At 41.3% G+C, this 13,623-nt stretch overlaps 1 protein-coding gene across 1 annotated transcript in view; it reads right to left on the bottom strand.

Moving 5' to 3' along the window:
• The window catches only part of ADCY1 (adenylate cyclase 1), a 142,595-nt gene extending 129,495 nt beyond the window's left edge, over nucleotides 1-13,100 (bottom strand). The window contains exon 1 of the mRNA XM_056484082.1: nucleotides 11,641-13,100. Coding sequence (XP_056340057.1) covers nucleotides 11,641-12,309 — 669 coding nt within the window. The 5' untranslated portion in view covers nucleotides 12,310-13,100. The remainder of the gene's footprint in view (nucleotides 1-11,640) is intronic.
• Nucleotides 13,101-13,623: the final 523 nt, after the last annotated feature.

Here is a 13,623-nt window from a genome sequence, read left to right as displayed (position 1 = left end):
TCCAGAACTAACACATTCCATGACTCATTCACTGGAGCCAACATACTGGTTATAAATGATCCACTTCTTTATGGACACATTAAATTTTTGAAGTTTTGAGACATTTAAACATGGCAACTAGTAGGAATCCAAATTGTTTAAACAACTTTATTTGCTCCTAACCATTTTTAATTGTAACTTCTTTTTTTTTCAGTACAATTTAGCAAATTAGTTCCTCTATATACATATTTTTAGGGGGGGTCCTTGAATTACTTTTCAAGTGTTTTTGAAACATAAGAAAATAGGATATTTGGTCCTTAACAGCAATTTATATTTTCAAATTGCTTAATAAGATTTGGAACCTAAGCTGAAAACTGTTCCAGGATCCATCAAAGAAATCTATTGTTTTAACATCTATACCAAATCAACCAACATTTAGCTATAACACCAGTTTAAAGTATTTTTAAAAAATCCAAATCTAAATTAAGGCATGATTAGGTATAAAGTTAAAAGCTAGGCTGCATTTACAAAAGATGTAATCAGGCTAACACTATTCCTGCTGAAGTGTATGCAGCAGTAAATACAATGTGGCTGTTGTTACCTGAGGACCTAAACTGACAGAACAGTAAAAAAAAACATTATTGGACCTTTTTTTTTTCACTGGTTGCTCATTTCTACTCCCAGTCTCTTCATGCCAGCACAGAAACCCATGCAGGTGTGATGACAGCTTTGGAAAGCATCCATCTGGAAGCCCATCCTAGCTGGCTGGTTCTAATCCACATTAGCAGCTTCCCACTCTACTCAGAGCAGGGATTCAACTGTTATTGCGTGGTGGAGACTGGTGAGTAAGGGGGAGTACACACATCCATGAAACTACTTTTTTTTTTTTTTTTTTCGTGGTAATGATGACTTAAAATATCAATTCAGAGTAAAATTAGTCTGCTAAAAGCTGGTTTCTGGAAGTCCATAAAGAAACAGCTGGCCTTTTAGCTGTTGTTTAACCCAAATCATTCCGCTATGAGACTGCCTTCCTACTATATATCTGTTATTCCTGGAGTTTGGGCAAAGTCTAGACACTGTCTTTCAATGTTAGAAGAGATTTCTGGTTCCTATTAAGAGGACATTACCTGAGCATCACATTCATCACACCTACTAATGGTTTCCAAGTTTACTATTGAGGACATAAAAAGCAGATGTGATGACATCACCAGTTTCCACCAGGCTTCCTGACCCCTCCTCTTATCTGATCTATCTGTTATCACTTTATGATCCACGCAGAGATGAGGTTACAGCATAGAAAGCTGTGTTGACAAATGCACCTGGCTGTATTACAGAGTTTCTAAACTTACAGGAGGAAGCTTGAGTGACACATTCCCAAAAGGATGCCTTAAGTGGGACAGTACAAAGTGCTAGCCACCCTTAGGAAAGGCACAGGGACAACTGACCTAGAATGGGAGGGACTGATTAAGGTCAATGTGGCTTTTGCTAGTGTAGGACTAATGGTATTTACCCAGCATGTTAGGAGTCAAAGACTCTGTAATGCCCTGGAAGTAGGATTGCCTTGCTGTCTGCTGTTATACATGCTAATTGGAGTTGCAGAGGCCCTGTGAACTTAATTCCACATAAGACATACATACTACCTCATAAGCAGTCTTAGCAAAATAACATTCATGTCTGCCCACACACCAAGGAAACAACTTCAAGCTTGCCAGGCTTGCTGAGTTACCAACAGTGGTGGTTTATAAATAACTCACATTGTCATATCAGAAACTGGACTAGTGGCATCAGTCTTACACATTTTGGTAGATCATCAAAATATCTTTTGATACTAGAAAATTGAGCTTTACAAACTTAAATCTGAAATGTGGCTCAACAGAAGAAAAGACTTTTCCCTCATACACCTCCACTCTTGAACCCCTTAGCTACAACAAGGAAGAAAAAAATCTCATTTCCAAGGTCTGTACCATTGAATAGAGCTATCTCCATTTAGGATTGTGCACAGTAAGATCTTTGTAACTCAGCACTGTATCATTTTTAAAAATACATTTTTTTAAATTACAGCTTCAGAAAAAGGTTTTCAGCTGTACAAAGTAGCTGTAAATCTTTCATTTTTCGCTTTCTTTTCTATTTTTATAAGTGGAATGGCAGCAACTATCACACACAAGGGAAAAGGAGTTGAGATAACTGATATATCCCTGTGAAGAGAATTTCTTTGAGAATGTTAGATAATGGTTTATTTATATGTCAAATCCTTATGTTTAAAGAGGACCAGAAACTTAGCAAACTTCAAAGACATCTTCAGGGGCATGTAAGACATTTTGTAGGAAACACAATTTCTCCCTACTTTAGGTAGTACATCTTTATCCCAAGAGAATGAAATATCTTAATGATCAGTAGGTAAGCTCAGTTTTTCAATATACAATTGTGCTGAAGAAATGACACTTTTGCAAATGATGGCAAAGAGATTTGGAACAAAGGTGCATGACTGCAGACTTGCTAATGGACAAGAGAGAGAAGGTCTTGGGGCTGACTATTGTGTACTCTTAGGGGAATTAGGAAAGATCTCCCTCCTTTCTGCAGTGATCTCCATCCCAGAAGAATGTTCTCACTTTTGTTTCTGCTTGATGCTCCTTTTTGGGGATCAGCAAAAACCTGATGGGGACTGGTTGCACAAAAGCATCAGCAAGAAAAGGAAAAAAGCAAGCAAAAAAATATTTAAATGATTACATTCCCTGATGATACACTAGCAGTGCTACAAAAATATCAGTTAAGGATAAAGAATAATTCATAGCTTTACAAGTGGACAGTGCCCATTTCAGTACCTCTGTTCATTCTAACTGTAAAACACAAACTGTTATTTTTTTCAGACTATTCTTCTAAGACTCATGAGTAAGAAAAGTGTATTTTTCTTTGCCAATTGGCAAGCTAAGAAAATCCAGCAAATGATCCCCACTTTTTCCTCTTAAACACCACTATCCTTTTCAGTGATGGACACTCTAGAACCTATTATAAGAGAATTCACTCTCAGGTAGAAAATCACTTCTGTCCTACCAAAGCCATTTCAGCCACTGTGTTAACATTAATCAGTGAATTGTGAAGTGCAGTTTAGAATAGGAAACCCCTCTTCAGGCTGTGATCTCTTCAAAGACAAAAAGCAGACTAATCTTTTAAATAGTGCAAGCAAGAAGAAATGGACTATTGATAAAGCAGTTTATTTTGACTAACAGATGAGGCAAATTAACTCAGCTGCAATCTCCTCAATCTACTGCTGCCTAAAATAGAGAGAGATGCATGGAGAAGGCCAAATAAGCTGCTGTAATCTTTCCATCTGGGGGAACTCAAGCAGCTATCACTCACCACTGTCATTTACATAACTGGTGGAGGAAAGAGGAAACTCACATACTGAACACTGAGATAGTGGTCAGTTTGTTTCTCTGTTTTTAAAAGCATCATTATTCCTTATATTTCAAAGCATAAAGGAATGGCAGAGCATTCATCATAGCTAATCCAACTATGAACTTAAAATTAGGGTTCTCCAAGCCCCACAGCCCCTGCAGTGACAGCTGATTTACACTAAACCAGCATGGATTGGCACAGAGATCAGCACAACAGCTTTCAGGGTGCAGTACCAGGAATCACACAGGCCATCCATGAGGGGTAATCCTCACTTTCCAGAACACAGCACCACAGCTCTGGGATCCACAGTACCAGCTGGGAGTAGCATTCAGATCTTTGACAGCCACAACAGCAGTGACCAGGAGTCTGCAGAGACAGCCTGCAGTGGTGGAAATTTGATCCTGGTACAGATTCTGTCCCTCTCATGCTTGCTTGGCCATAACTTTACACTGCCATTACTACTTCCATGTCATTTCACAAACAAGCAGAAACTGACTTTCTATATAGCTCACATTAAATGATGCACCTGTTTAATTAAAACATCCTGGGAAGAAATTATTACAGGCAAAAAGAATTTTTGGCACATCAGGTAAATCTCCCCAAAGCCCTGTGAGATGTGGAAAAACGAAAGAAGGAAAGAAGGAAAGAAGATGGAAAGAGAGAGAAGAAAGGAAAGGAAAGGAAAGGAAAGGAAAGGAAAGGAAAGGAAAGGAAAGGAAAGGAAAGGAAAGGAAAGGAAAGGAAAGGAAAGGAAAGGAAAGGAAAGGAAAGGAAAGGAAAGGAAAGGAAAGGAAAGGAAAGGAAAGGAAAGGAAAGGAAAGGAAAGGAAAGGAAAGGAAAGGAAAGGAAAGGAAAGGAAAGGAAAGGAAAGGAAAGGAAAGGAAAGGAAAGGAAAGGAAAGGAAAGGAAAGGAGGAAGGAAAGAAGAAAGGAAAGGAAAGGAAAGGAAAGGAAAGGAAAGGAAAGGAAAGGAAAGGAAAGGAAAGGAAAGGAAAGGAAAGGAAAGGAAAGGAAAGGAAAGGAGGAAGGAAAGAAGAAAGAAAAGAAAGAAAGAAAGAAAGAAAGAAAGAAAGAAAGAAAGAAAGAAAGAAAGAAAGAAAGAAAGAAAGAAAGAAAGAAAGAAAGAAAGAAAGAAAGAAAGAAAAGAAAGAAAGTCCTTAGAAGGCATAGACCTCTTTTCAACTTCCTGTGGGCAAATTTCATAAGTCCTGCTCAAGCACAATATTCTTTTTCAGCCTGATGATACTCAAATTAAGGACATTTTTTATGTACATCTCTTTTTAAAACTGTGTTTATTAGTGTTATTTCATTTTCTAATTTTGTGTGGGTGGATAATTGTTTTCATCTTCTAAGAGGTAATAATAAGCATATTTATGGCAATTGACAAACATTTCTACACTGTAGTGTATGAATGAGTAACCCATCAAAAAAAAAAATACAAACACAATTGCCAAGTTAAGCACTCCTTAATTTTATGTGCTAACCACTGTAAAAGTCAATTATGTTTACCTCTATGAAGTTGTACAGGAGGATGCACAAACATTTTTTACTAAACCATATAATTAACATCTTGCTCCAGAACAAATACCTGAAAGGTGATGTTAAAGTGAAATATTGCTCTGTAATATTTTTCATAGCCACACACTTCTTACAACAGACATCTCTGCATGACAAAGGATTTCTGTAGCTCCTGAACCACAGCTAAAGAAGTAACTGTCTTTCTTGGGATTTTTTTGCACTTTATTGCTTGCCTTAGAGCCACACACTAGGTCTACCTTTCTGGGATTTTTCACTATTTCAAATATATATATGTATATATATATGTGTATATATATATATATATATATATATATATATATATATATATATATATATATACGTATATATGTATATATGTGTATATATGTATATATAAAGTGCTTGGTGATTTTATTTAAGGAATCAGCTCATGTGGTAAATCCATGCAGAATATAAACAGCTGGACAACAAAGTAGTAACTATGTTGTTTCCTCAAATTCCTGTAGGTATGTATCTTAAAAATTTGAAGCAAAGCAAATTTCTTCCAGGAAAAGTTTCCCAGAGGAAGAAAGTAAGAAAGAAAATCACATAATTTGGAAATTTTGAAGAAAAGTATAAATTATTACATTTTACTCATTGATAGTCCCTCATATCCATTCATCCATCAGTCAGCCAAAGACACACAAGAAGAGAGATGTAAAGACAGGAGTGTGTGGCCTTTTGCATCTGAGAAAGTTAAAGACAATAACTATCCACGATGGACAGAAAACATTATTTTATGCTAGCTAATGTTTTCTGGAATGTCAAGAGAAGGAATGCACTGCATCTAAACTGACAGAACAAGATGGTAGAAAGAACATCTCTGTTCTAGTTAGTATGGCCCATGTATAGACAAGCACACATTCAGGGCTGTGCTTAAAGTAGAGGAAAGAAATTGAAATATGCACTACCTACTTGTTGTATCACACTGGTTATGTCTAGCAAAGCACTGCACAGTTGTAATAACTGGGGAAAATACTTAGAAACCTGAATGGCAGAACATATCAGGAGCAACTACTCCCTATAATCAACATTTCATCATAGGAGTTTAGCTTTGAATATGTCCAAAATTACATGTTCTGGAACAAAAAAAAAAATAAGGAAGAAGGGAATATAAACCCTTGACAACTTATCCCACAGAACCACCAAAAATCTTGAAACCCAGTTTGGCAGCCTCTGAGCTCTGAGCTGCACAAACACAAGTGAAAACTACTTTCCCATACACAGTAAGCATGTAAATTAAATACAGTCCATAATTACTAATATTAGGTGAAATTTTTTGCTATAAACTAGAGTCTTGGCAATAACATTTTACCGTTTAGGAATGAAAACACCCTTTGGCTCACTTTAATAGCATTACAATAAAAGCAGTAACAAGACATGTGGAGACAATCTAAACCACATGTTAAAAAGGAATGCAACCATATAGACCTTTAATACTGGATTGCTCTTGCTCTTACTGCATTGCAAACTGTCAGTTAAAGAAATGTGAGCATGAAGATGGACAGGTCTGGTATTAGTTGCAACAAACAGAACAAAGAAAAAGTATTTACCACACATAAAATAAGACTACTTTAAAAATTAAGATAAAGCATGGAGCTGTAGAACAACAAAGGAAGTGAAAAGCATATTATCAACATTAACATGAACATCCTCTTCCTTCCTGTAAAAGACTCCAGATGCTGCCAATATAGGCAACAGCACCAGCAGAATGAAAGCCACCACCCTTAGAACTTGAAGAAGCAGGAGGAGAGCCTAATGTCAAAGAAAGTGGGTAGAAACTGAGTGTGTAACAGTATTAGCTTGTTTTATTATTATTTTTGAATATCTTTTTAATAGAAGACCTCTTTCAGTAATAATGGGATCTTGCCTATTAACAACAACTAAACTTCTCAGATAAACTGTTTTTGACTGTCTCCAATGTCTCCAATCCATACAATTCTTGACAGTTTCTCAAAGGCTTCCTGTTTCTCAACCATGCAGAACCATCAGCATGCTGTTCATTTTTGGAAACCCAAAAGAGTAGCAGTGTCAGCAGTCTGCAGACTCAGGGAGCCAAGAGCATACTAATCTTCGTGTGGAAAAAGATCCTTAACTCTACATTCCATAAAAAATCCTACACTTCAGCCCCTAGATAAAATGACTCTGGTCAAGACCTGGCAAAGCCTGTTCCACAAATTAAGATACCACTTCAACTAGGAAGGAATAAAAACCCCAAAATCTTCCACACTTTTAACAATCTTTCAACATGTATTAAATATGAAATTAAACTTAGAGTTACACACAGATATTGAGAAACTCTAAAAACAGCATTCCCCATCTTTGGAAAGAGAGAAAAATAGTGAATTCAAACAGATTATTAGTGGATACTTATGTCTGCAATTCTAGAGATATTCTTGATACCAGAATTTGAAAAGCATCACAAAGAACAAACTAGTACAGTCCCTCACCAATATTTTATATGCATGAAGTAGAAAACTGGAATTTTGAACTGCATATTAATGACAATGGAGCTGAGCTGTCTTTGATTTACAAGCCCTTTTATTAGACTACTAGACTCTGCCTTCTATGTGAGAGACACAGGTGTGGAGATTAACAGTTCTGTCAGTGATGTGTTCATTATTTACCTTTTAAACACTAGCAGAAATAAGATTAACTTTGGCATGACAGTTCCTTGTGATATTCTATAATACTATCACACTGACCTGCAAACAGTTCAGATTATCAAATAAACTTTTAAGTAATAAAATAATAATTTTTAATAAATTATACCAATTTCCCCCACATTATCCTTTATAGAGTCTATCAAATCCCAACTGAAATTTCTGGTACTTGTTGAATCAATAAAAGTGCTATCATACAGATAAATAAATACATGCATAAAATGAGTTTTAAATGCAGGCCAAACAAAAAAAAAAAAAAAAAAACAAACAAACAAAAAAAAAACCCAGAAAAGAAAACAAAACCAAAAACAATAAAAAAGAAAACCAAAAAAACCCGAACAACCAAACAAACAAGAAAAAAAAAAAAAAACAGCAAAAAAACCACAAACCCAAACAAACTAACCAAAACCTACATTTGTTTCACCACACTTCTGAAAAAAAAAAAAAAAAAAAAAAAAAAAATTGTGCTAGTTTATGATAGCACCATTCTTTTTTTCTGCTCTTTGTTACTCATGCTGTAATTCCTCTCTCACAAAAACTTCTGTGATGTGTGAGGGTACTTTGGTGGTGTGTGGTTTGGTTTTTAGTTTTCTAGAAATAAGCATACTTTCTTTTTTAAAAGAGGACAAAAATATTTAGAGGGCCAAAAAAGTTATTTAATGGTAAGGCATGAAACAGTGCATATGCCAGCACTGAGTAATTTCTATGAGCAGCCTTTGCCTTCCTTACCCCATCTGGTCCTCATGTCTCTAACACCCACTCACTGCATTACAATAAATATTATATTAAGATCCTTGGGGCAGGATTCTGTATTTCTGTAAGGGCTCTGAAGCACTAACATATATCTGGAATCTGTAGAGAGAAAAAAATACAAAAAAAAAAAAAAAAAAAAAGAAAAAAAAAAAGAAAAAAAGAGACAAGTGTCCAAGCTTTTAGAACTTCATTTGTAAGTTCAGCCATCTGTGGATACATTGTCAACTTTTATGGCAGGAGCACTTTGTTCCATGATTTTGAAGGAAAGGAAAGAGTCCAGCTAACATGATCAATACAATATTGGTTACATACACCATTTATGTCCTTATCACAATGTCAGATAAGACAAGCAGCATCAGCTGTGAAGTAAGCATGTCTTTGACATGATCCTAACTGGAATCAAGGTTGCCCACAAGTACTTTGCATATTTTTTTAGATTGTACTTACATATATTATATATATATATATACATTATATATAAATACACATTATATATATATAATGTGTATATACATATAATGTGTATATATACATATATACATAGAAGCTGTGACAAACTTCTGCCAAAAAGAGGATTGGTTTTACTGTGTAGAGAATTTGTACATTCAAAAGAATGCAAGTGTTAAGCATGCCATAGAGCACACTCCAGTTGAGATGTGGCACTCCTGAAGTTAGTGAGGCTTGTGGCAAAGATTTGCAAATGGGGATTCCTCAGACTTTGTGAAACAGAAGATGAGCATCTAAAAGCTCACTTCAGATAAAATCCCTTAACTTAGCTATGCCTGTTTTTTTTTTAATGGGTTGAACTTGAAACAACACGAACTGTTTGGTCTTGCTGACAAATTTCCAGTTTAACTTCAATGGAAGTTAATAGATCTGCAGTCTCTTAAACCTCAGGCTAAACAAAAATAAAATTGATTCCCAAGTTGGTTCCCTGCCCAAATCACAGAGTCCTTTAACAGAATACCAGTCTCAGTGATTGCTGCAGGTGTTTCTGCATTTTTGGATACTTCAGATATCTGTTTAAAATTTTAATTCATCCACTTGCTGGGGGGTAACAAGCAAGGGGTTGGGAGAGAGAACAGAGCCTTTCATGCTATTGCAGCTCTGCATAGAGCTGAAAGCAGATCCCAGTCATGAGGAAAGGTCCATTCTAGCCCTTACAAAAAAGGCTCAGCTAATCTCAGGCCAAGCAAAAAAAATTTGGATGATGCAGCCTTTACTTGTCTTTAAACTTCCAACCATTGCAAAGTTGTTCTTTGGAAAAGGAAAAAACCACTTTTTTGTAAGGGAGAATCCCTTCCATACATGGAGATGGTCTTCAAACCAGAAGACTTATTCCATGCCGACATGCCACAAATCAGTGTGCATTTCTGTGTGCCATAAGTTCACAGACCAGTTATTTTGCTTGACTCTGAGCTGGATTCTTCCACCTGTTATCAGCAAAGCACACTGCTTTGGGGATTGCATACAAACCACTGGAATTACTCTGGTGGGGGAGATGGTGGTGAAGAAGAAACATAGATATGTTACATCAGATGTTAGTCAACTATTTCTACTATTTCAAGCCAGTTTCTTGCTTGTTGAATAAGTGAGTTAAAACAGTGTGAAGGGAGAGTTAGAAGATTTCTTCTCTTCAAAATGTTTCACATTCACGACCTTGGTTAGATAATTTAGTGAGCAGACATTATTGTCAGCTTCTTGATGTTACTCATCTCGAAGAGCAGATGCCACACTGAGCTGCAGCTTGGCATCAAGGAGAGTCTGCCTGTGTGTCAGGGCAGCCAGGATAGCCTGGACTCCCATAAGGACTAATTGGCACTCCAGTAAAAGGAGCTATCTTCAGCCCTATTCAAAAAGAATATTCTAGTGTTTTTAGCATCCTTCCAGATGCTTTTTAGGAAGCCTCTTCGTGCTCCTGCATTTCATCAGCTCTCCCCTCTCATGGAAATTCTAAATCACATATTTAAAAATAGACCATCAGATTATCTGGGTAAATCATAAAGCTCAGCTTATCTCCCTCTTTCCCTTCAAAATATACAATTTATTTTGTCCACCAGCTCAGCAGCATGAAGCCATCAATAATCCTGTTTGTCTCAGTAACCCCACTCAGTGATTGTCCTGCTATATCTCTATTCTGTGCATGTATGTCGCACTGGTGTGTGTGCGTCTGTGTGAGCATGGAAGGATCCAGGAATTCACAGTTCTGGGCACAAAGGTGCTGTGTTTATGCCCATGTCAACTGTCCTAGCATCACAACACAGCCTTACACAGCCATGGAGAATAATATCAGCATTTTGCAGAAGTAACGCACCAAGTACCTCAATAATGCATTAAATTGTTGTTTAACACCAATCTGGATGACAGGAGCCGTGTGCTTCTCCAGAGGGCAGGCATAATCAATGCATGCGAGGAAGGACACAGAAATGTTCCAATTCCTCTTAGCCAGCGGTTCAGACGCAGCGCACAGCAGAGCCCTCAGCGGCAAACCCCGAGCGCCAGCCCACACATTTCCTACCGCCCGTCTCCTCATCCTCCTCCCCCTGCCAGCGCTGCCCATCGGGCCACGAGAGCCGGAGAAAGCCCTGCAGGGATATAAATAGCTCCTCGGGGAGGAGGGGAGAGTGCAGCAGCACGTTCCTAAAGATGCTGGCTGCAGAGGGAGGTTTTGCTGGGTTGATTCAGCGGGGAAAGGGAATCGCTAGGAAGTTCAGTGCCATGGTGGGCAACGTCTGTGGGAAGGGGGCAGCAGCTGCCGTGGGGAAGCTGAAGGGGGAATGCCCCGCTTGCCGGGAGAGCAGCGAGGTGGGGCTCCCTCTCTGAGCGTCCCACCTATTTGACATGGTTTCCTCAGAGCCCCCCCGCAGATGGGCTGTGTGCCGGCACGAAGGCTGAGACGGGCAGCGAGGGTACGAAGCAGCTCGGTGGAGGAGCTGTCAGCACACGGGGCTTATTGTCAGCGCCAAGTTTGTGGGAGCCGGGCGGTGCTGGCTGACCGGGCGTGCGGCGCTCTCGCTTGCCCCAGAGCGGGGCACGGTGTCGCTGTCAAAGCCGAGAGGTTCCGTCCCCCCAGAGCCGCCCTATCCCCCCTGCCTCCCGGAAACTTTCGGGAACTCCGGAGGCGGCCGCCTGAGGCACACACAGGTGCGCCTCGCCCTTGCCCCGGCGCAGCCCGGCACTCCTCCCGCCCCGCTCTCCCTGCCCCGGCCCCGGCCCCGGCCCCGGCACCGGCACCGCGGGCTCTGCGCTGCTGCAGCGCCCGGCCCGGCCCGGCCCGGCCCGGCCTCGCTCACCGTCCTCCAGAGCCGCTGCCGCTTGGCACTGACGGAGGTGGCGGTGACGATGAGGTGGGAGACGGACACCACCAGCCCGAAGACGATGGCCAGCAGCGTCCGGACGGGGAGCAGCGAGTAGGAGACGAAGGTGACCAGCATGAGCTGCCACATGCCCTGCTCGGGGGCGCTGGGCGGCTCCATGCCGTAGGCGCCGAGAGAGAAGGGGCAGCAGAGGAAGGAGAAGGTGAAGCTGAAGAGCAAGGTGAGCTTGACGATCTGCTGCAGCTGGGTGACCTGCAGGTACTTGACATTGGTGACGATGAACAGGGAGAGGAAGATGATGCAGTGCACCGGGTGCGAGCCTTTGGAGATGGTCAGGCTGGGGCCGGAGAGCAGCTCCACCAGGGCTAGGCTGGCCGTGAGCACGATGAGCACGGCCAGCGCCTTGAGGGTGGACGTCTGCTCCAGCTTCAGGTTGTAGCTCTGGAAGAGAGCCTCCAGCTCCTTGCAGTCAAACTCGTCCTCGCAGGCGATGGCATCCAGCAGCAGCAAGGGAGGGGGGTCCCCCAGCCCGGCTCCCGGTCCCGACGCCGCGGCAGCCGGCGGGGAGCAGCAGCAGTGGCAGCACTTCTTCCTCTTGGTCTTGACTTTCTGAAACGGTATTTCCTCCATGTCAGTGCCATTCATAAACCCGGGGAAGAAATGCTCCTCCAGGTGTCCCCCGCTGCCGCTTTGCCGCCTCGCTGCTCATAAAAGAGAGAGGGGGGTGCTGCCGGCAGGAGCCGCGGCCGCTCGCCCCCCGGCAGCCCCGGATCGCCGCGGGTCCCGGGCGCGCCCGCCGGCACCGTCCGCGCCCGCAGCCGCCCCCTCCGCTGCCACCCGGGAGCCGGGGGTGGCTGGGACGGCGGGAGGAGAGTCTCACTCGTGTTAATGTGCCAACCTTCCTGCCTGCAGTCTCGCTTTCCCCTCCACCCTCCTCCTCCTCCTCCTACTCCTCCTCCCCTGGTGCTCCAGGGATGTTAATCTCCTAATGACACCAAAACACCATCCAAAGGTTTGGAATCAAACAGAGGGAGGGGTGCGGGCAAAGGGTGGGTGGAAGCTCAGAAAAGGGGAGACGGGGATAATCAACAGGCGGCTTTCCCTTCAGATAACGCTATTTGGAGGAGCGGGAGCTACGGAGGAAAGCAAACGGGCTCCCGTGAGGTGGGCAGCATTAAAAAATAAAACAGCGACTAGGGGGGAAAAAAAAAAAATTATCCGAGCCAGAGGTCTGGAGGAAAAGTGCTGCAGAGGGGCCGGAAAGAAAGAAGGAGGCAGGGAATGGCAGGGCGATCCCCTTCCCAGGTTGGGGAGCATCTCACCGGCGCTGGGGATAGAGAGGCGCCTGCGCGCCCATCGCTTGGGAAGCAGGACACGTCCCCGCCGGGCTCCGCGGCTCGGGGGACCCGCAGAGCGCCCCGCGGTCCCCTGCCAGCGCCCGGGGCTCTCCGGGAGCCCCCCGCATCGGCCCATGGCTGGCAACCCCGGGCTGCTACTCATACATACACATATATATATATATATCTATATAGATATATTTATATATTTATATAGATGTGTATATAGATGCATCTATATATGTATATATATATATATGCATCTATATACATCTATATATATCTATATATATCTATATATATCTATATATCTATATATGCATCTATATATATCTATATACCTATATATTTTTATATATAGATATATATGTATATATAGATAGATACATGGATATGTATAGAGAGAGGTAAGCACATAGTTCTACGTAATGTATATGTGCGTGTGTGTATGAAGATATACAAAATCTACACATAAAGGCATAGCAGTACATGCAAATGTAGGGATACATGTAAATATGTGTTTGTAAATATGTAAGTATCTAAATATGTTAGTATAGGTGCATCCTGCTTCCTTTCAGAAATAAAGTAGTATCTGAATGAATAAATATTCTGATGTTGCCTG

The sequence above is a fragment of the Oenanthe melanoleuca genome, chromosome 2 (genome assembly GCF_029582105.1).
Source record: "Oenanthe melanoleuca isolate GR-GAL-2019-014 chromosome 2, OMel1.0, whole genome shotgun sequence".
Taxonomy (NCBI): Eukaryota; Metazoa; Chordata; class Aves; order Passeriformes; family Muscicapidae; genus Oenanthe; species Oenanthe melanoleuca.
This window is presented reverse-complemented; position numbering and strand designations above follow the sequence as displayed.